The sequence below is a fragment of the Oryzias latipes genome, chromosome 15, assembly GCF_002234675.1.
Source record: "Oryzias latipes chromosome 15, ASM223467v1".
Classification (NCBI taxonomy): Eukaryota; Metazoa; Chordata; class Actinopteri; order Beloniformes; family Adrianichthyidae; genus Oryzias; species Oryzias latipes.
Window position 1 is genome coordinate 18,014,621 of NC_019873.2, and position 22,651 is coordinate 18,037,271.

Sequence of the window (22,651 nt, forward strand, 5' to 3'; positions counted from 1 at the left end):
ATCTCTTATTATAAATGAATAATTCCACCCATTATCTCTTAATGAAGACACTTACTGTATATATTTAGTTAGTTTTGTCAGCTCTAACAGTTTTTTACCTTTATCTATTGAGATTACTGTTAGTTTTATTACTTTGTCCCTTTTGTGACAGGAACATATTGTTGCTGCTAATTTTGTTTCCCTTTGGGTTTCAGTAAACTCCAGGCATCCGTGATGCAGCCTCTGCTTCGTCGTCTTGTTTTTGATGCTCTCCATCTCACAGACCACAGCACAATGGCTCTGAAGGTGGATCCACAGAGTAGCTTTGAAATCAGAATCTGGAAATGATCAAAAACTGAAGGTTTCAAATGGTAATTTTGGTCTTCCAGCTGCTGATCAGTCACTACATGCAGAGGTCTTCCTACTATTCCCAGGCTGGCAGGCGCAGCGACCAGAGTTTGGCCTCTGAAGAAGAACTCCACTTGTCTAGAACGTTATTTTGGGGCGTCTTTAAGGCTTTGGCAAAGAAGGTAAATGGCTCTAAAAACTAGTTTCATTAATTAGATGGTAGAAAATGTGATTTAATATCTTCGGTTTATTTAATGAACACCAAAACTGTATCAACAGATTAGGCTTTTTTTCCCTGATAGCCATCAATTCCACTGAGAATGCTCAGACTGGTGCTTACAAAAAGAACTAGGCGATGTCCAAATTCCCACTCTACTGCCTAACTACTAAAAAAAGATATAGTGCGGGACTATGTAGGGCCCTGTATTTTAAAGGCAATTCGGACTCCATGCTCACTTCTTTAGTTTATTTTAAACAGCAAATGTGACATCATTGATTTCACAAAGTGAAAATCCCATTTATATGAGTGTCTTGCGACAATCATTTATGAATCCACTGAGTTCTAAAGATGAAAACGTTGATATATATATATTTTTTTTAATTCATTTATGTCCATTTTCTTTGCAAAAATTGCTCAAACACAATGCATTGTGTTCTATATTCACCAATCTTGTGAACATCGATGCACACTGGTTTTTCGCAGAGACTTCTGGGATATTTCTTTGGCATTCGATTTTGGGATTGTAAATTAGGACAGCACTACAAAATGGCGAACACAATATTTATTGCACTATGTAGTGACTAGGGAAGGAATTCTGACATAGCCCTAGAAAATGTCAAAGAAAAACATTTAAGTACAATATTAATGTCTCATGACAAAGGACATAAAAAAAACATTTCCGTGTTGAGTTTTGGAAAATCTTGGAAGAAAAAAACAGATTTCCGGTACATGATATACTTGTTTTAGTGTTTGCAATTTGGGTGGTCAAATTATCAGGTTAATCGCAATTAATTAATTACAGACGTATTATTATTATATTAGTAAATCATTTGTTTATTTCATTAAACTACTTTTAAATCTCCATCTATTGTTTTTCATGGAAAGGATAATTACCCACGAGGTGTCCATTAAATGAAAGGACGTCGCACCAGTACTTCTGCAAAATCCATTCATTTCTGACAATGGACACCTCAAATATCATTATCCCGCTTATACAATGGTCACTTGAAAAATAAAGAAATATTTCATCGATTATTAGTATTTTAATCTGGTTATTCACTAGGTTTTAATCGTTTTTCCCAAAAAGCAGACTGATGTGGGGTGACACGTTGTCATGGTAACGCCTACAGAGCCCTCGCTCTGCTTATTTGATGTGTTAAATCAGGGCATTTTGAACCAAATGTTTTTGTTTTGTTTTGATTGTTTAAAACTGAATTGTTAAGGATTAATTTTTTAAATTGTATCTTTATATTTTACTCCACCACAATGTCGTACATTTAAATAAAAATACCTCACAATGAGGCTTTTTACAGCAATTATTAGGTTTGATTAAAAATACATTAACTTGATTGATTAACTACAGGTCATAACTAATATGAACTAATCATGGAAAAATATTAACTGCATGACAGCACTATTTTTAATCATAATCAAATAGTTTAGAACGAGACTGCTGGTGAATTTTCCTTTGCTCATTGAAAAGTGTCAGAGTTCTTATTTTTTGCTTAACATGGTCATCGCAGTGGAAATGAGTTTCTCATACTCCTGCTGTTCCCCTCAATTTGCTGTTAACATCCTCTATATGCCCAATTTAGGCAAAGATTGTATCTAAGACTGTAAGTTTTACTGAGGCTGCGTTAAGACCACAGGCATTCTCATGGTTGTTATTCTTTTCAGCAAATATTATTTTGTCTTCCCAACATGGATTTACCCTTCTTTTTTTTCTTTTATTGCAATTCTTTTTCATCCTCTCCATTTCAGATCCCAAAGCCTTACAACCCTCAGTTATATGAGCTGTGTGCGCAGTGCCTTGTTACAGTAGCCAAAGCTTTGCCTCCTGATCACGTGGAGTCGGTCTGTTTGTCCCAAATGGAGCGAAAATCTTTTATGGACACAGATGGACATTTTGATCCCCAACCTGTAGAGACATCCAAGTAAGATTTATTTTATGATGAGAAACCTGTTGCCTATCATATACTTTTTATAGGCCTTGATGCAGATTTTTCTGTTTTTAATTTTTCTCCTCCAGTATGTCTGTGCCAGAGAGACTTGAATTTGTAGTGAACAAGTATGCAGAGCACACTCATGAAAAGTGGTCTCTTGAAAAGGTAACATTTACATAACTGTTCTGCTGAATTGTTCTAGGAAAACTGACAATAAATTGATATCCTGGTATGGAATGAAGCACTTATTCCAGACCATATTATGTCCTCTAATATATCTTGACCAGCACCTTTTCATAACATCTGCCAGCGTTGTGTATTCAGCTTGACGGGTTCAAGTCTGATCATTTTCTAGTGCTTACCTTCAAGTGTAACTGTGTTTCCTCCCTGACAGTTTGCCAATGGCTGGGTTCATGGCGAGCAGCTTTGTGAGGACACGAAAGTTCATCCTCTTCTTAAGCCATACAGAGCTTTGGTTGAGAAGGTAGACTGATGAGTCAGTTTGGCTGAATCTAAATTCCTCCCCTACCCTTCCGGCTTCTCCCTATCCCTCCAATTGTTGGGGCATTTAGAGTGAGAGGAGTGTCCAAAATAGTTTCTTGAAGTGGATTGACGCCAAGGAGAAACGCATTTCTTTACGTGGTTGAGCTCTGAAGCCCACAAGTATAAATTTTGGTTTTAGCAAGACTTTTTGAAGTTATAAAACCGATGTTGTGCATTTTCCGAGTGCAAGGGCAGCTACGCGCTAACGTAGATGACTGGCGACAATTAATGACGTCATCGAGTGGCATTGACGTCCAAAAGGCACAATTTGTCTATAACTCTCCGTTTGGGGGGCTCAATGTATGGGTAGGGGGAAGTAGGGAGAGAAAGTATGGATAGGGCAAGAATTTGGATTCTGATTCTGCCTTTCTATGGTGTAGACATGTACACATGCATCTCCTTTACACATGAAATATGAGGTTTGTAAGTTTCATGATTTTACATAATAGATAGGTGAAGGATAGAGATTTATATTTTATTTTATGGCCATCAGATTAAGTTTCAAAGTGGTTTTAAATATATGTCTTTTGTGTTCTTTATGGTTGTGGTGGCACATATTAGGAAAAGGAAGCATATCGCTGGGCCATCAAAGAGACGATAAAGAGTATGCTGGCCTTTGGTTGGACCATAGAGAGGACCAAAGAGGGAGATACATTTGACATTCAAGCTTGTACCCGCGGGGTGTCTCAGTCTGGACAGGTGTGTGTTCACATGTGTAACATTGTCTCTGATGTGCAAAAATTATTTAAAAAAATATCAATTACTGAAACACAGTTGTTCTTTTCCGCAATAACAGTCTTTTTTGTTTGATTTAGCTGTCTTTTGAAGGAGCATCAACCTTCAGTCCCAAACCTTTGGACATGAGCAGTGTCACTTTGTCATGGGATCACTGCGTACGTTTTTTATTTATTTAAGTTTGAAAGTGTGTTTGAATCTGAGTTGTTGACAGTAAAATAAAAGATGACGCTTAATTTAAAAAATATATATTTTTCTGTTGATTTAATTCTCAAAAAACATAATAATCAAAATTGTTTAGGCTATGGCTGAACAGTTGGCTGAAAACTACCACAATGCCTGGGCTCAGGCTAAGAAACTAGAACTGGACAGTAAAGGTACTGTACTAAAGATTGTTATATTACTAGAATTTCCTCCCATGATCACAGAACGACGGTTCTTTCATTTTGAACTTGTTCTTTCTTCAGGAGGGGGCGGTCACCCGAAGCTTGTACCTTATGACACCTTGACCACTAAAGAGAGGACTAAGTTCAGGGAAAGAGCCCAAGATATTTTGAAGTTCTTTCTGCTCAATGGATACACTGTGCGGAGGTTAGTCCTGCTGAAACTTTTGATCATAAAAGAGCAATATATAGAAGAAAACAAACCCATTATGGTAATTCTAATATGTTGTATTTATGTCAAATAAAAAAGCAATTATGTGCAGGTACATTAGGTTGTGCGTGCATTTAAAAAAAAAAGAAGTTGTGCCATTTTGACTTGGCATGAACCATGTGGTCCAGATTATAGGTAAAAGATAACAATGAAGCTCACTTATAATCACCATTTACAGGGATCGGAAAACAGCGGAAACTGATTTTCCGGCCACAGCCAACTGCTTTGCATTGACACTCCTGCAACGACTACTGACTCACACAGATGAAGCCCAGGACACCATGTTAAAACTTGGTAATGCACCACTGTGTTGTGTATTCTCTGTGAAATATCATCTTTGGGATGTGAATGAATGTTTGCAACTGTGGAATGCATGAGCTTAGTAGTGCTTGTGATGAGGTTGTTTTGCAAACAGTTCAACCAAATAAAAATGTAACTATCAAACAAAAATGTTGTCAAATAAAATGTGGTATTTTGCAACAAATTACTTTAAAAAATAAATAAATAAATATACATATACACACACATATATATATATATATATATATATATATATATATATATATATATATATATATATATATATATATATATATATATATATATATATATATATGTGTGTGTGTGTTTGTATATATATTTTTTTGGATCTAACTTTAGGAAAAATATAATTTTTCCCAGAAGTTCTTCAAACCAGAGGTCAGATGTTGAAAGGAGAGAAGACTCCGGACCAGCAACCAGTAATCTTTTTTCTCAAGGTTTGTTTCTTTTCAAATAAATAATTAAAGCTAGTCAGAATCTAAGATACCCCTGACATCAGTTCATCTCCCTCCACTCTCCAGTTTAATTTTTTTCAGTACCCTTTCCTCTCATTAACATTTCTTTCTCATTTCGTTCATGTCGTCTAATTAGTTTTGTTAGATGGTTGCCATGGGCAACCCCCTCTAAGCAAAACTCATTGTGGCAGTGTAATTTATTTAACCATTTTGGAAATCCATGTGGGTGTTTCGATTGCCATCAGGACGTAGATTAAAGCCTCCCACACGGCACTGCCTCCAAGGAGGCAACAATGAAATGGGTTCATTTTTCATTGATGGGACCCCCTTAGTGAGACCCAGTCAGCCAAGACTGTGAACAGTCATACCTCTTATCTCTGTACCGGCCAACTTTCACTCAAAGTGCTCTCCTCCCTTACACACATAAGAAAAATCGAAATTTGGTCTGTTTGGTCAGACAAATTCTAGCACTGTTTACTTTTTAGATGCTACCAACAAGTCATGACATTTACTTCTATTTAAATATTTAAAATAAAATGACATTTTTACAACTTTTTTTATTATTTTCAAATCTAAATTTTTCCTTCACTTATTCTGACACTTGTTCAAAACATTTATATTTTAAGTGGTTGCAATCCAAGTGAATCTTCAAAGTTACAATAGTTGTGCCACACCTCCACAGGTTGTTATACCTGTTTTGGAACAATATGTGAAAAGCCACCACCTGTATTTCATCTCCACCTGTCTTGGCTCGAGTGGCAACAGGAGCAGTGCCACAAAAAAAGAAAAGGAGATGATTGCGTGGTAAATGTTGTTCTTAGAAATCTGTTTTATTCATGTGCATTTATCTTCGGTTTTTATTGCATTAAGTTTTTCCTCTTTTCTAATCACTTTTATTTGTTTACATCCAGCCTCTTTTGTAAGGTGGCAGTTTTTGTAAGACAAAGGATCTCACACATTGGTAAGGATAATATCAATTTTGATAGCATAAAAAGTGGTAAAATTAGTTTTTACAAATGAAAAGTCTGTAATTGTATCACTGTTTTTCTATACCTAAATTATGTTTTCCTCATGTTATTCAATCTAACATTGAAATGTCAAAATAGATCATTGAATTTTTGAAGTTATTTATCTATTGTCACCACATCCTATATGACTTGAATTTGATTTAAAGAGATTCTGTTTTCCCAGGAGATGAAGCCTCAGCTGTTGCAAGTTGCCTTTGCGTTCTGTCTCAAGCTCTTGATGCCAGGTAGATGGCACTACTGTCACACTGCCTACATCAATGTTGAAGTTTTATCAGTGCAAACATGTCAGATGATGACTTGCCTTGAATCCCAAGACACTAATTCTAACTGGAGGAGGAAAAGCATTTTTTCCCCAAAGGACAATCTTTCTGATGCATGATACTTTAACTGTTCCAGCTCAACAGAGCTTCATAATGTGAAAACTATTTTTTTTTAAATAGATAGCTGTCAATAAAATGGTTTATCTGAATTCTAATTTTTATTATTGATGCTATAGCCTGAATGTATTTTTGTTTTTATAATTTCATCTTGACACCCATGCAGATGTTAAGAACTTTTTTTTTTCTTTAATTTACTTTAATTGTTTTTATTTCCCAAACTAGGACTCTGATGAAGTCGGTCCAAGAGTCAATCCAGACTTCTTTGCATTTGTTTTTTGAGGCAGCAGCCGCTGATTTGGAGATGACTGTGGAAAAGCTCTCTGAGACATCTGTCTCCATTCCTCAGAGTAGGGGCCAGCTGGCTCGAGGAGTGGCCCAAGCTCTACATTACACTACTTTCATTCTTCTCCCCACCCTCACTTCACTCTTCCATCATCTTGCTAACCAAAACTTTGGAGTGGACTTCTTGGGTAAGAGTTATTTTAGTGCTTACTTCGTCAAATTATTGTTTTTTTGTGTGTAAATGCTACATGCTTTTCCACATTAAGCTTTCCTTAAAGTCTCACTCCACTCATCTATTTTTAAAGAATTCCCAGTGATATTTTAAATAGGATTATACCGTTTTTAGACAAAATTAAAAAAACCTGTGTTGTTTTCTAGGTAAATTTCTGCAGAGAGGCGGTAGTTAGTTAGAAATTTGGGTAATGTGCCTGTGTCCATTTCCCATCATCCATCTGTGTATGTTCTCTCCTGCTAGATAGCAGGCCCTCACAACCCTAAACCTAACATTATCTTTGCAAAAAATTACTGAGTAATATAGTAGCTATCCAGCCGTAAAGTTTTTAACCAGATGAAAACAATGACACAGGGATCCAAAACATGGAACTATTTGTCTGCAAGTAGAAGCATTGGAATGGAGCGGAGCGGAGTATGTGCCCCGAATATTGCAGCACCCATGTCACTGCTACAAGCATTTTCCAGTGATAGTTTTTGTCTGAAATAGAGTTTTAGTTTAAATTAGAAAAGAGCCAAAATATCCACAAGAACATGTTAAAGACACCAAAAATACAAATTTTTACATACAAATTGGAATTGATCTTCAAAATGACTCTTTTTCATGTACTATATTTTAATAAAAGAGTCACCTTGGACCCTGCGACAGACTGGCGACCTGTCCAGGGTGTCCCCTGCCTTCGCCCATAAGTGGCCGGGACAGGCTCCAGCAGCCCCGTGACCCTGAAAGGGATAAACGGAAGAGGATGAATGAATGATTGAGTCACCTTGGTCTAATCTCTGTACATTCTTTATGTTTAAAACGAGTTACAGATCTTCAAAATTGGCTCTTATTTGAAAGTTTTTTTGCTATGCCGCATCGGACATGCAGCGAGTCTTCGACAGTGGCTACGTAAGCTACATGCACACCAGGCATTTGATGTGTTTTTACAAATATGCTACACTTGCAAAGACTTGGTGTCGTATAACTCTGGCCGGGCACAAACGGCAATTACTACCTAAATCTGAGCCCCTGATTGACCAAAGTTTGACCTAGTTTAACTTTCATGTGCATTCAATAGTCATGTATTTTGTATGTAAAGCCCAAAAATGGTCAAAGAAACAACGTGAACACGAGAGTTTTGAACATGGAAGCCTGAAACAGGTGTTTATGCGCCTTTCTATATACTTTTCATTGGAAGAGGCCGCTTGAACCCACATTGTAGAGTGCGGTTTGAACCATAGCTTTAGAGTCAACTTTGCAGTTTCTCTACCTTTTGTTATGTCTTCTATGTCCAGTTGGTGGAATCCAAGTGTCCTGTTACAGGATCTTGAACAGCCTCTACTCTTTCAGAACCACAAGCAGCATCTACATGGAAGGGTATTCCTTTAATCATACATTACAAATACATAGATTTTCTAACCTTTTCTTTCAAATGGGGTTCCTTTTATAAATGTTAGCCAAACTGTTTGTATTTCTGATTATCATAATCATTGCGTCTTAACACTGAATGTCCATGCAGACCAGTGGCGGGTGCTTGTCTGGCAGCTCTGACTGGAGCCTTTCCTGTGTGCTTCTTGGAGCCTTCTCTAAATCAGAACAACCCATTTTCCATTTACAACACCATGAGTGCTACTCAGATAAAAGGTAAGACTATATATATCTTTTAAATTATCTATTAAAATCTCAACTGTTATCCCAGAGCTTTATTTTGTCTTAGACCAGGGATTACCAGATCAGGTGGAGGATGTGTGTCCCCTTCTTCCCTCTTTGGAAGAGGCATTGGAGCAAGTGAAAGAGTTAGCATGTGCTGGCGCTGCAGCCCATCAAACCCACTACATCCATGTTGCAGAAATCACGCTGCCAATGTTGTGCAGCTACATTTCCCACTGGTGGTGCTGGGAACCTAAAGAACTTCCAGATAGTCCACTTTTTACCTCTGTCGGCCCTCAACATGCAAGCGATTTACTTGGCCATATGCTCCGCATCTTTTACAACCACGTAGGTGCTAGTCATTGTCATTGGATGAAGCAGCTTGCAGGTATTGTCATCAATAAAACTGATAGTTTTGTTGACATGTCCTGATTTCTGTGTGGTAAGGTTATTACAGCTGTCATCTTTTTGCCAGTTTTTTCACAGCGAATCATAGGAAGTGCCCCCGTTGAGTTGTTAAAGAGTCACTTCCTCCCATTGATGGAGAAGCTGAGGAAGAGGGCGGAAGGAATACTGCGGGAGGAAGAGCAGATGAAGGCAGAGAGCTCTTGTACCTCAGAGGGAGAGCTGCTCATGCAGGAGAAGTACACACTGCTGGTTCGAGATCTCTATGCCTTCTATCCTCTCCTCATCCAGTTTGTGGATTGTAATCGGTAGGTAGATGGTACATTTTTGTGGTATCAGGAAAACATAATTACGGTGTTAATGTAAAGGATTACACAAAATGAAAACAAAAAACAACAAAAAAAAACCAACAATGACACGAATCAGGATCATTTTTTTACCAGGCTCTGGTTTCTAAAAAGAAATCCTGTGATGTTAATATGTTTTGTTTTGTCTTGTCTCAGAGCCAGATGGCTGAAAGAGCCGATCCCTGAGGCTGAGCAGCTGTTCAGCATGGTGGCAGAGGTCTTTATATTCTGGGCCAAATCTCATGTGAGAGTGACACACTGTCTTTTACGGCTCGTGTTATTTCAGAAACAGACAAGGCAACACTGTAAACTATCAATGCTGCCTTATTTTTTTATGTGACAGCATTTTAAATGGGAGGAGCAGAATTATGTTGTCCAAAATGAAATCAACAACTTGGCTTCCTTGATAAAGAATGACAAAGCGTTAAAGGTGAGCTATAAATAAAATGTTAGCTTTGGGTTATGGATAATTATGCTTAGAATTTCTACCAGGTAGCTGCACCCAAAGATGCCTTGTAATTTATCTTGCTGCTCAGTTTAACCACAGAGAGAAGAGGATGAAGAGGAAGGGGGATCGTTATTCTGCGCACACGTCTCTCATTGTGACTTCCATGAAGAAGCTGGTCCCCGTGGGACTCAAGGGTTGTTTTCAAAGCGACCAGAGCCTTATCACATTGGCTAAGAATGGCTTCTCTCAGGTCAGTTGTAAATGGGAATGATATTAATATGCCGATTCCTCCCTTCGTGATATTGTGCTATGCTCCGTTTGCATACTTGAGTTTTATCATTCATTCATGCTAATTTGATGCAAGAGGACAACCCATTGCATTCACACTAAACTATTTGTTATTCACAGAAAAATACTGAAGATGAGATTCGTGATCAACTTCTTAGTGGCCTGTTGCGAATTCAACGAGAGGTAATGGATTTAACTTTATCCCACTATCCAATTTTAGGTCTGATTTCAATTCTTTACTTTTCACTATCTTTGGCGGTATCTCCCAATTTGCATCTTTGGAATTTCAGCCATCCAGGTTATCTTAACCGGAGGATCTTCAAAAAGACAGCTGTGCTTAGATGTCCAAATCCTTTTAGACTTCTCAAAGAACTCTTTTTCTTTTTCTTTTTAATACTCTGGTCTACACTTCCAGGTTTTGAACCAACTATTCTGTATGGTGTTCATACATGAAGTATTGTAAAACTATAACTAATTCTTAAAGGCAAACAGTCCATAATGTAGTGATATAGTTCTGCCATTTTTTGAAACACAAAATTAAAGCTTCAAATGTCTGTACAATTTGAGCATTAGAGAGGTGCCAGAGAGGAGGCAATTGGGATTCGGCCATAATTTCTGCAAAGCCGCAGTAGTTCATTAGAAATTCACCTTGTGGATGGAACTGTTGTCACAGAAACCCCACTCCTGCTTCCTGTGACCCATAACCGAGAGCTCGGAACAGAGTGCTTGTGACCCCCCCCAAGTGTATTTTCTAAATCAGATATCTGAAAGAAGCTATTTATTCAAACTGCATTTTGTTCGTCTGCATCTTATTCACAATGATTTGTATAAACAAATATTAAGAAATGCAATTTTTAACTAATTTTATATTGTTTTATTTTTTTCTTCCATCATCATCAGAAAAATGCCACAAGAATAAATGAAAAACCCCCAAAACACTTTCATCAGAGTGGGTCTTTAAATAATCCTAGTCAAGGACTCATTATTCTTCATGGATGTACATGTGACACATCCACTTCTATGTACAAACTACATTGGCATCATTCCCAGATGCCTAAGCCAGCAAAAATGTTTTTGGCTGGTTAAGTTTTTGATTAATGCACGCTCTGTTTTTGTTCACAATTAACTTTTTTTTTGTGGCAGAAATGCAATTTTCCATAAACTGTTCTTGCTTCACTCTGTTGCTTGAACTAATTAATGTGTTTTTGCTGGTAAATGAAGAGAAGAATGACTTTTTAATAATTAGCCACGATAGATGAAACAAAACCAAAGCTAAATTCATTAATTCTTTCGAATTCTACAGTGATTGCACTTTTTCCTATTTAGACGAATAAAGCATTTTCTTTTTTTTCCCCCCATAAATATTTCATTTAAATTGTTGGAATACTTGGAACAAAAGACATGAATGCATTATTTCTGTCTCCCTTCCCAGGCATCAATTAGCATGAAGCAGGAGAGCCTTTATGCAGAACAGCTAACACAGCACAGTGCTGTCAATGACGCACAGAAGATTGTGGACAGAATTCTAGAAATAGCTCGCGTCCTTTATTACCTGGATCAGGTAAGCTCCTCCATTCTATAGAAAACATGGATCAGACTTGGCAGAGCTTCCTGCTTTGCCTTTTTGGCTTCTGTAAGCATAATGACATTGAGTGAACATGTCTTCAGTCATTGGAGTCTGTGCAGGCATTTGTTTGTTTAGTGAAGTGAAGTAAAATCAAGTTAGGAGGTAAATGTTGCCAGGATAGCTTTCCTTTTATGCTATTCTGCTAAGATAATTATCTTTTAATACGTTTCCTATAGTGGATTTCTGATTACAATTTTTTTAAGCCTTAATGCTACTCATCTCCAAAATTGTTACCACTTAAGAAGATACACAAACTTTTTAAATTTTTAAAATACTTGACAATGTTTTCTCAATGAAATGCCTAAATAATATGACAGAGTCTTAGGCCCACCATGAGAATAAATAAATAAAAAAATAAAAAAATAAAAAATAAATAAATAAATAAATAAATAAATAAATAAAAAAAAAAAATAAAAATAAATAAATAAATAAATAAATATATGTATGAGAATAAAGTCAAACATTTACAAGAATAGAGTTGTTAATTATGAGAAAAAAGTTAACATTTTAAGAGAATAAACTCAAAGAATCCTGAATCAAAAGTCAGTGTTACAAGAATGTTACAAGAATAAAGTTATAATTCCATAAATTATGAATTTAGATTAAAGTCATAAATTTATTAGACCAAGACTGTTTGCTAAGAAAAATAAAATGGAAATGACAACAACAAAAATAACCAATTTCGTGTTTATAATGTTAATGGAGGTTTATGCAACCCCCAGGTTTGGTCGGGATTAACCAACTTTATGTCATTGGTTTGATTGACTGGAGTTTCAAGAGTGTTTATAAAGTCTTTTTGGGTGTTAGGTGGAACACCCGGAAAGGCGTAAAAAACTTACGAGGCAAAAGGTTCTATCCAGACAAAGGAAACGTGCAGTGGTAGCCAGTTTAAGGATGACTCCCCTGTACAATCAACCCAGGTAAATATGATAGAACATTTTCAGACAAAAATGTATTTTCATACATGTATAGTACATCAATTCACTTGATCTGAAAGAGTTGAAAAATACTAATAAAAATGTAAATGTTTAAGGATTTTTAGACCTAACTTTTTAAGATTACATACACTACAACATAATATGGCTTAAAATTTACTATCAGATTTTCTATAAACAAATCTAATGATGGGCTTTCATAGAAATCATTAAATCTATTCTGCCATCAAATGATGGATTTTGTTGTCATCAATTTTCCTTGTCATTGAATTTCTTTTAAGGGTGTTTGGTTTTTTTTTTTCCTTTAGGCACCGTGCTGTCAATCTATTTCTTTTTGGATACACCAAATTATGGATATCAACTGGAGACCACAAGTATGAGGAGATGCTGATAGAGGTTTTGGCTGTGAGTGGACATTGGAGATTTATTGTATGAACTTAAATACATGTATTTTTATATGAAACAGAATTTTGAGACAGTAATTCATTCTTTCTTGGCGGGATCACTAGAACTCTTAATTTTGGAGTCAGTCTCTCTCACGTCTCAAGCTGGTCCAGAACGCCGCTTCTCGTGTTCTGGTCATAGCACAATAGATAGGGCATATCACCCCAATCCTACCTTCCCTTCACTGGCTTCCTGTGCAATTCAGAGTTCACTTTAAGATTCTTTTATTTGCCTTTAAATCTTTAAATGGTCTCTGTCCGCCAGACCTCTCTGAGCTTTTCACTCCCTACACCCCAGCAGTGTGCCTCAGGTCAGCTGATCAGCTTCTCCTGGAGGTACCAGGGTCCAAGAGGAAGCTCAGAGGGGAACACTGTGGAATGCATTACCACATTTTATTGTCCATTAAAATAAAAAATGAAAACTCTTTTAAAGAAATACTGCTAAATATGGTTAAAACATTCCTTAAAAATAATGCTTGTCTGAAGGTTTAATTGCATTTTTTCTTCCCTTTTTTAAAAATTTGAATTTAAATTCCAGTAAAAAATAACCATGTGAACATTATTATCACTAGTTATTGTAGGACAACATGTGTGACGATTTCTGACTAATCAGGTTTTAAAATTAAAGATGGATAACAATTTTATTGAACAGAAATTATTTATACAAATTCATTTATACAGGTTTTCTTATCATTAAATAAATATAATCTTGCAGTAAAAAGTTAGTGCTGGTTTATGATCAACCAAACTAGCATTTTTGAACATTAACTGGTTGTGGCAGACTGCTGCGAGGCGTGTGTCTAATAATATTTAACGCCACACATTAACTGTTTTTCTTGCTCTGGACTGCAGAAGGGAGGAGCCACGAAACGGTGCGAAGGTGACAGAGGGAAAATAAAGGATAGGGAGGAAGGTGCGAGGCCAATCGATTCCCTCCTCCAACTCATTACACTCTTCAGTCGAAGTGCCCTGATGGACAGCAGGTGTGTGGGTTCAATAGAAAACACAACATGCAGTAAAACCCTCAGGTTTCCTTTTTATAATTCATAACATTTCACAAAGTTTTCACAAAAATACCTAGAAGTCAAAACTTTTAAAAAATACATATTTTATTGCCTCATAGATTTCTATTTGATCAGATTTTTAGGTCTCACTGGCAGTAGTGTTTTGTGAGCAATATTGTTTCAGCCAAAGAAATTCTGCTTATATTGAAAGGAAAATCTCAACACTGCATTATTAAAACCTTAATTGAGGCTAAAACACCTTTAATCAATTTCTGCATTTATAAAAATATATATCTGATTCATCAATTTCTTTGTTTGTTTCTTCATGCATAGTTTAAGCTATCTTTCATTCATTACATACCACAATTTATTTATTGTTCTTACTTTTTTGTAGCTTGAGAGTAGAAAAAATAAACTCTTTAGTCTAGTTTATTTTTTATTGACCAGACATTTCCAGAATATCTCATACAATGACCGAAAATATAAACGCAACACTTTTGTTATATCTCCCATTTTTTATGGTATGAACTCAAAGATGTGAAACTTTTTCCACATACACAAAATAACCAGTTCTCTGAAATATTGTTCACAAATCTGTCTAAATCTGTGATAGTAAGCACTTCTCCTTTGCCAAGACAATCCACCCCACCTCACAGATGTGTCATATCAAGATGCTGCTTAGACAGCATGAATATTGCACAGGTGTGCCTTAGACTGGCCACAAGAAAAGGCCACTGTGAAATCTTCAGTTTTGTTTTATTGAGGGGGTCAGGGGACTCAGACAACCAGTCAGTATCTGGTGTGACCACCATTTGCCTCATGAAGTGCGACACATCTGCTTTGCATAGAGTTGATCAGGTTGTCTATTGTGGCCTGTGGAATGTTGGTCCACTCTTCTTCAATGGCTGTGCGAAGTTGCTGGATATTGGCAGGAACTGGAACACGCTGTCGTATACACCGATCCAGAGCATCCCAAACATGCCCAATGGGTGACATGTCCGGTGAGTATGCTGGCCATGCAAGAACTGGGATGTTTTCAGCTTCCAAGAATTGTGTACAGATCCTTGCAACATGGGGCCGTGCATTATCATGCTGCAACACGAGGTGATGTTGTTGGATGTACGGCACAACAATGGGTCCCAGGATCTCGTCACGGTATCTCTGAGCATTCAAAATGCCATCAATGGAATGCACCTGTGTTCTTCGCCGGTAACATATGCCTGCCCATACCATAAACCCACCACCACCATGGGCTACTCGATCCACAACATTGACATCAGAAAACCCACACGACGCCACACACGCTGTCTGCCATCTGCCCTGAACAGTGTGAACCGGGATTCATCCTTGAAGAGAACACCTCTCCAACGTGCCAGACGCCGTCGCATGTGAGCATTTGCCCACTCAAGTCGGTTACGCCGACGAACTGGAGTGAGGTCGAGACCTTGATGAGGATGACGAGCATGCAGATGAGCTTCCATGAGACGGTTTCTGACAGTTTGTGCAGAAATTCTGTGGTTATGCAAACCGATTGTTTCAGCAGCTGTCCAAGTGGCTGGTCTCAGACGATCTTGGAGTTGGACATGCTGGATGTGGAGGTCTTGGGCTGGTGTGGTTACACGTGGTCTGCGGTTGTGAGGCCGGTTGGATGTGCTGCCAAATTCTCGGAAACGCCTTTGGAGACGGCTTATGGTGGAGAAATGGACATTCAATTCCCTAGCAACCGCTCTGGTGCACATTCCTGCTATCAGCATGCCAATTGCACGCTCCCTCAAAACTTGCGACATCTATGGCATTGTGCTGTGTGATACAACTGAAGATTTCCGAGTGGCCTTTTCTTGTGGCCAGTCTAAGGCACACCTATGCAATATTCATGCTGTCTAAGCAGCATCTTGATATGGCACACCTGCGAGGTGGGATGGATTGTCTTGGCAAAGGAGAAGTGCTCACTATCACAGATTTAGACAGATTTTTGAACAATATTTCAGAGAACTGGTTATTTTGTGTATGTGGAAAATGTTTCACATCTACGAGTTCAGACCATAAAAAATGGGAGCAATAAAAAAAGTGTTGCGTTTATAGTTTTGGTCAGTGTATGTCCGTATACATCGTGCATTCATGTTTTTTTCCTTATAGGCATGGGACTGACAGTCTCTTTAAGGCCTACACTGATATCATGGCAAAGGTAATCTTGGTGTTTTTCTAAAAATTCATCATCACTGACAGAACAAAAAAGAATTTGGAGTTAGTGTAAAGCCTTTTATCCAGCTTTGTTATCTAAAACAAACTGATTGCTAATTTTGTAATCTTTATTTTTCTGTCAAGAATGAAAAACTATGATTACATTTGAATTTTTAATGTTTTTTTTCCTAGCTGAAGAAGTAGACATGATCAGGTCATTATAAAGGACAAATAACCAAAGAAAGCTTATCTAGGCAATAGTTGACAGCTAGTTACCAACCTGCAGTACCAGTAATAAATTACAATGAAGGAACATAATCCTTGTCCTATTCTTTTTTTGTATTAAGTCATTCTTAAGGAATCTTCTACAGACAGACTCAGATACACTGAAATATTGAATCGTGCCTGAATGTGCTTTTAAAATGGCTTTAATGTCCTAGTTCATTCCATTTATAATGTAAAAAAGATAGAAAGGTAAAAACAGTTGCTGTACATTGTTAAATATTTTATTTCCTTATGTTGGCTCACTTTGTTTTCTCTTTCTTTTTGCATCATCACTCTGCTCCGTGTATCTGGGTATCCTAGAGCTGCAGAGACGTTGACAATGAGGAAGAGCGGCACGTAGAATGCTTTGAAGTAGGTAAACTTAGAATGCTTCAGCTATATATTATTTAAGTCTTTATATTCGACATGTATTTTACAAAGTAAACGATGTTTTGTGGGGTTTTATGTGTTGACACAACACTACCTGTCTCCTTAGTGTCCCTTACAGGCCATGTCACACAGCCACTATGTACATTTTGTTCATACATTTATACATATTGCACAAAAGTTGGTCTTACGTGAATATACGTGGAAAGAGGAAGAAAAGTTGTGGTCTTTACATGAAATTTTCACAGATGTATCACAGCTTTTAGTTAGATGCCTTCAGGTCCATGGATAGTGAATGAAGTGGGAAACATCTAAAATTCACTCTGATCATAATACCATGAAGGTGTTGATTTACTTTCAAAAAGCCTGAAGTATTGGTTGCAGTGTGGTTAACGCTCTTGCCTCACAGCAAGAAGGCCCCTGGTTCAAATCCCGGCTGGGGGACCTGAAACAGAACACCAATGGGGGACCTTTCTGTGTGGAGTTTGCATGTTCTCCCTGTGCATGTGTGGTTTTTGTCCGGGGACTCCGGATTCCTCCCACTGTCCAAAAAACATGCTTCATAGGTTAATTGGTAACTCTAAATTGGCCCTAGGTGTGAATGTGAAAGTACGTGGGTGTGTGATTGTGGCCCTGCAACAGATTGGCGACCTGTCCAGGATGTCCCCTGCCTTTGCCCGCAAGTGGCTGGAATTAGAAGATTAATGAATGAATGAACAAATATCTGAAAGATGTGTTGTTTGTCTCAGGAGAAGGAGATGAAGAAACAGAAGCTGCTTTATCAGCAGGCCAGGTTGCATTGTCGTGGAGCTTCTGAAATGGTGCTCCAATCCATTAGTGCAAGCAACGGTGAGAAATACCGGCTGACTAACTAAAGTCAGTCATTTTAAGTAAGAAGTTTTAAGCTTCTTTTTCCATATGTTAATATCCTAGATGCCCCATTTGAAAAGCTGAAACAGTTTTTGCTTAATGATGATGAGTACTAACATCGCTCTTTCCATCATATATGAATCACTCAATGTTGTTAATATTCTCTGATTTTGATCAAATTATAGGATCCATGGGCTCTATGATTGCCTCTACTCTGAAACTGGGCATTGCTCTTCTCAACGGGGGAAATGCTGCTGTTCAACAGGTAAAGTAAAAGTCCTGAACAGAAGCACATGTTGCATGAAAAGATATCAGATTGTTTTGTTGTAACATAGGATTTTTTTGATTCATCAATGGTGCTTTCTTAAAATTTCAGAGTAAATCAGAATTGCTAGGAGACCATCTCTTTGTCATCTGACAATCTTGATTTTAATTTACAACTTCTGACTCGGAGCAGCTCTTGAACTTTGCCTTTATTTTACTCTTTATTTTATTTATCCTTTTTGTTAAAACTGCAGGTCTTTTAAGTTTGAACATTTACTCCAAGACATCATTCAAATTATAGTGTTGCTCTTGTTTTCATTAAAGTAGTTTCACGCAGTAAGTCTGAACAAGCCTGCAATATCTTTTATTATTAAAATAAAAAACAAAAAACAAAGCAGTTTTAGCAAAATAAAAAATATTCATAGTTTTTAATGAGATGCTCCATCATTTATCAGAACTTGTCTCTGATGATTGTGCATGACAGAAAATGCTGAAATATCTGAGGGAGAAGCAGGATGTTTGCTTCTTCCAAAGCATGTCTGGACTGATGAGATCTTGTAGGTGAGTGAAAAAATAAACTTTTTTTTTTCCAAATGAAAACGGTTGAACTTATTCCCTTTTTGTGTTTTTGCATGTCTTTTTGGCATCCAGTGTTTTGGATCCGAATGCCTTTGAGAGGCAGAAAAAAGCAGAAGGATTAGGCTTGACCATGGCTGAGAGCTCAGGTAGGGTTTTCAAGCAGAAAGAAAAATAACAATGTATTACACTTGATCCATGTCACAGCAGATGAACCAACAGCAAAAATATGTGCACTCTCAGTTTCAATTCTGCCTTTTTGCCTTCCTCAATATCATCAGCAGATGATTTTCTCCAACGTTTGGTGCCAAAATCATCTTAATCAGTCATCATTATTTCCCAGGCTTATCATTTCTTCAATTTTGTGTCATATTACCATAATTTATTCATTTTGTAATTTGAATTTTTTGCTTTTTCCTTATCTCTTTTTTTCTAGGAGGCAAAGTGATGCCTGACAAAGACTTAACTTGTGACTTATTCCGTTTCCTACAGCTACTCTGTGAAGGCCATAACGCAGGTTGTTTTCATCTTGGCATCTCCATTGATATCATGCATGCTAATGTTTGCTAAATACTATAAAAATGGTTTTTGACTATATTTGTTATCTAGAACATACTCATTGCCTTTAATGTTAAATTTTGATTATTGATTGATAATATTTTAGACTTTCAGGATTATTTAAGAACGCAGACTGGAAACAACACTACTGTCAACATCATTATATCCACTGTGGACTATTTGCTAAGGGTCCAGGTAACCTATTTTTTTAATGTCACTGGAACATATCAGAAAAATAAAATAACTATTAATATTTCTTTAATACTAACTGCCATGTTTTCTTATGATGAAAGACATATGTTTAAAAAATGAATCAGGACCAGACGATAAAAATACAGTTTGAAAAATAGTGTAATTGTAATGTTCAGCTCCCTGGTCCGAACCAAAAATGGATGAACTACTGCAGCCCTGCAGAATTTACATCCTAGAGATCAAATCAAATCAAATCAAATCAACCTTTATTTATATAGCACTTTTTCAACAACATATGTCACTCAAAGTGCTGTGCATAAAATACAATAAAATTTAAAAACAAGATGACAAGACAAACCGTGCGACAACCCCCCCCCCCAAAAAAAAACAACCACACACACACACACACCCACAGACACACACACATCAATAAATAAATGAATAAATAAATTAAAAAAGTGCTAAAATGATAGAATGTAGAGACCAGGCTTTGTCCTGAAGTGGGGAAACGATATTTTGGGGATATGTCCACACCAGCGACCCCCCAACCCAAGTTCATGGAGAACACTACCACAGAACCCCCCAGATCCGATCAAAAGAGTCAGACCCAGGAGATCCCACTGCAGCGTCCCCGCTCACTGAGAAGGGTCAGTCACTGATGTGGAGGATCCCTCAGAGGAAAACACTGGAGTGTAATTAAATGTAAAAGGAATAAAATTAAAATATATATAAAACATGGACAAAAAACAAATAATTACATGAACCTTAATAGGCATATGAAATAGTAAGAGCGACTTAAAAATTAATAGGATAAATAAATAAATAAATGTATTTACATACACATATAAAACTAGTTAAAAGAAAAATAAATAAATAATTAAAATATTAAAATAAATAAATAAAATAAAATAAAAATTTAAAATCCTAAAATTCAACTAAAAGCTAAATTAAAAAGGTGGGTCTTAAGCCTTCCTTTAAAAACATGAACAGTCTCTGCGGCCCTTAGGCTCTCTGGGAGGCTGTTCCACAGGCGAGGTCCGTAAAAACTGAATGAGGCCTCGCCGTATGTTTTTGTTCTTACTTTTGGAATAACCAAAAGGCCAGCACCAGAGGACCTCAGGGTCCGCGAGGGCTCATACTTTAAAATCATATCAGATAAAAATGAAGGCCCGAGACCATAAAAACATTTGTAAACCAATAAAAGAACTTTAAAATCATGCCTCTGTTAGGCTAAAAACAGCATAATATTAACTTATTGGTGCTATTAAAAGTCTATGTCATAAAAAATGAATAAATATACATTCAAGTTGTATTAAAAGACTTATTTAGTTAATTTATTCTTGCTTGTGACCCAGAAACATTGTTCATTCTTCATTATAGGAGTCAATCAGTGACTTCTACTGGTACTATTCAGGGAAGGATGTTGTTGATGCTGAAGGTCAACTCAACTTCTCCAAGGCCATTGAAGTGGCAAAGCAGGTCTTCAACACACTTACCGAGTACATACAGGTCAGTCGGTCTCCATTATTGTTTGTTTTACCGTGATTAAGTGGTTTCCCTCTGTAATTACTTAGCTTTCAACAGGAACCTATTAGCAAGCAGAGGTAGAGAATAATAACACATGATGACTATACCAATTATAGTAATGCAAGCTGCAGTAAACATAACTTTGAGTTCACTCTAAATTCCAGACTGACTAAATGATGGGTAAATTAAGTGTGGAGTATAAGATGTTACTCACATGTCCAAAATAAGACCTTTTATCCTCGTATTGCTTGCTGGCTAGTTGCAGATAAAATTTGGGAGGATGTTTTGAAATATTTTGTAGGTTAATACTGCAGCTACAGTTTTAGTGCACATTCACCACGTTTTCATTCAGGGTCCATGCACCGGAAATCAACAGAGTCTAGCTCACAGCCGTCTTTGGGATGCTGTAGTGGGGTTTCTTCATATCTTTGCTCACCTGCAGATGAAGCTTTCTCAGGTATAGTAGTTTAATGTTTTGTTCTGAAAACAAATCTATTGTTTGAATTATTACGCTGCAGTGGATAAATGTGCTTTAAGGTTTTTACCTGAGTAGTTACGGTCCTAAAATATGATTCATAACTAATCTCATGTGCGTAGTGAGGTCTGCAATTTTAACAAATGTTTTCTGGGAACGTATTGTCTTCAATAGGACTCAAGTCAAAATGAACTTCTGAAAGAGCTCATGGATTTACAGAAAGACATGGTTGTGTTTCTGCTTTCTATGTTGGAAGGTAAGTGCTGCTGTCTTTTCGATTTATAAGTAATTGGTTGTATAAAAATAGTAAACAAATTTGGAAAAAACACCAAAAACTTTGGATTGTAGACTATATTTAAAAACTTTAGGAATATTTATACATATCTATATATTTACCATCTCAAAGCAAGACATGCTTGGTATGTGTTTATGATGTCCTAAACTGTTCATAATTAGATAAATAAATATGACCTTGTGCAAATACACAATCAACCAATATATCTCTCATAAATATTTAAATTAGGCATTATATTATTCAATATATAAAATTTTGCTTTAAAAATTTGTTCATTAGTTAAAACAGCATTTTAAAATATTAATTTTTAATTATGTTGAATATCATCATAATTCTATGTCTTTTTTCACAACCTCGGATTTCAAAATCAATGTTTTCCAAAGTAGCTTTTTTTTAATTTCACATTGCTGTTTTTCAGAATGACTTATTTTTTTCAAAATGACCTTTTTCAGTGGAATGAGTATGTCTGTCAATCAAACCAGACAAGGCGGAGACACTTTTGTTATTGGCCATTTTTTTTACTCAGACATAAGCAACAGCACCCTAACTACATAGATCCAAGATGCTTCAGCGAACGTGACGGCGCAAAGCACACCCCTCAACACTAGGGGGGTTGCACCTCAACACATCCACAGTGTTGCCAGAAATTGGGCAGTTTTGGTTCTAAATTTGCGGATAAAAATGGCTTTGGGCGAGTGCGCATAATTCGGGTGATTTTGTGGTCGGTTCGGCGGTTTTCATTTGCTCGTGAAAATATAGTAGTCGTCTAAGTTAGGCGGGGTGGCTGTTGGAGTTCCACTAAGCTTCTATGAA

At 36.9% G+C, this 22,651-nt stretch overlaps 1 protein-coding gene across 3 annotated transcripts in view; it reads left to right on the plus strand.

Annotated features, from left to right (window-relative positions):
- The window catches only part of LOC101164337 (ryanodine receptor 2), a 70,747-nt gene that overhangs the window by 31,091 nt on the left and 17,005 nt on the right, over positions 1 to 22,651 (plus strand). For 2 of the 3 annotated variants that reach the window (XM_023963049.1, XM_023963050.1), the window contains exons 51-88: positions 195 to 285; positions 369 to 509; positions 2,309 to 2,481; positions 2,577 to 2,655; positions 2,885 to 2,974; positions 3,595 to 3,732; positions 3,849 to 3,926; positions 4,070 to 4,145; positions 4,236 to 4,359; positions 4,601 to 4,716; positions 5,104 to 5,180; positions 5,881 to 6,002; positions 6,110 to 6,159; positions 6,390 to 6,450; positions 6,829 to 7,076; positions 8,398 to 8,479; positions 8,622 to 8,746; positions 8,820 to 9,140; positions 9,228 to 9,465; positions 9,661 to 9,748; positions 9,848 to 9,934; positions 10,041 to 10,202; positions 10,361 to 10,423; positions 11,673 to 11,801; positions 12,675 to 12,787; positions 13,111 to 13,207; positions 14,098 to 14,228; positions 16,386 to 16,434; positions 17,016 to 17,066; positions 17,831 to 17,930; positions 18,137 to 18,216; positions 18,700 to 18,776; positions 18,867 to 18,940; positions 19,228 to 19,308; positions 19,456 to 19,544; positions 20,922 to 21,050; positions 21,421 to 21,525; positions 21,718 to 21,799. In XM_023963049.1, the coding sequence (XP_023818817.1) occupies positions 195 to 285; positions 369 to 509; positions 2,309 to 2,481; positions 2,577 to 2,655; positions 2,885 to 2,974; positions 3,595 to 3,732; positions 3,849 to 3,926; positions 4,070 to 4,145; positions 4,236 to 4,359; positions 4,601 to 4,716; positions 5,104 to 5,180; positions 5,881 to 6,002; positions 6,110 to 6,159; positions 6,390 to 6,450; positions 6,829 to 7,076; positions 8,398 to 8,479; positions 8,622 to 8,746; positions 8,820 to 9,140; positions 9,228 to 9,465; positions 9,661 to 9,748; positions 9,848 to 9,934; positions 10,041 to 10,202; positions 10,361 to 10,423; positions 11,673 to 11,801; positions 12,675 to 12,787; positions 13,111 to 13,207; positions 14,098 to 14,228; positions 16,386 to 16,434; positions 17,016 to 17,066; positions 17,831 to 17,930; positions 18,137 to 18,216; positions 18,700 to 18,776; positions 18,867 to 18,940; positions 19,228 to 19,308; positions 19,456 to 19,544; positions 20,922 to 21,050; positions 21,421 to 21,525; positions 21,718 to 21,799 (4,217 nt within the window). The remainder of the gene's footprint in view (positions 1 to 194; positions 286 to 368; positions 510 to 2,308; positions 2,482 to 2,576; positions 2,656 to 2,884; positions 2,975 to 3,594; positions 3,733 to 3,848; positions 3,927 to 4,069; positions 4,146 to 4,235; positions 4,360 to 4,600; positions 4,717 to 5,103; positions 5,181 to 5,880; positions 6,003 to 6,109; positions 6,160 to 6,389; positions 6,451 to 6,828; positions 7,077 to 8,397; positions 8,480 to 8,621; positions 8,747 to 8,819; positions 9,141 to 9,227; positions 9,466 to 9,660; positions 9,749 to 9,847; positions 9,935 to 10,040; positions 10,203 to 10,360; positions 10,424 to 11,672; positions 11,802 to 12,674; positions 12,788 to 13,110; positions 13,208 to 14,097; positions 14,229 to 16,385; positions 16,435 to 17,015; positions 17,067 to 17,830; positions 17,931 to 18,136; positions 18,217 to 18,699; positions 18,777 to 18,866; positions 18,941 to 19,227; positions 19,309 to 19,455; positions 19,545 to 20,921; positions 21,051 to 21,420; positions 21,526 to 21,717; positions 21,800 to 22,651) is intronic. The other variant, XM_023963051.1, reaches the window with a different exon arrangement.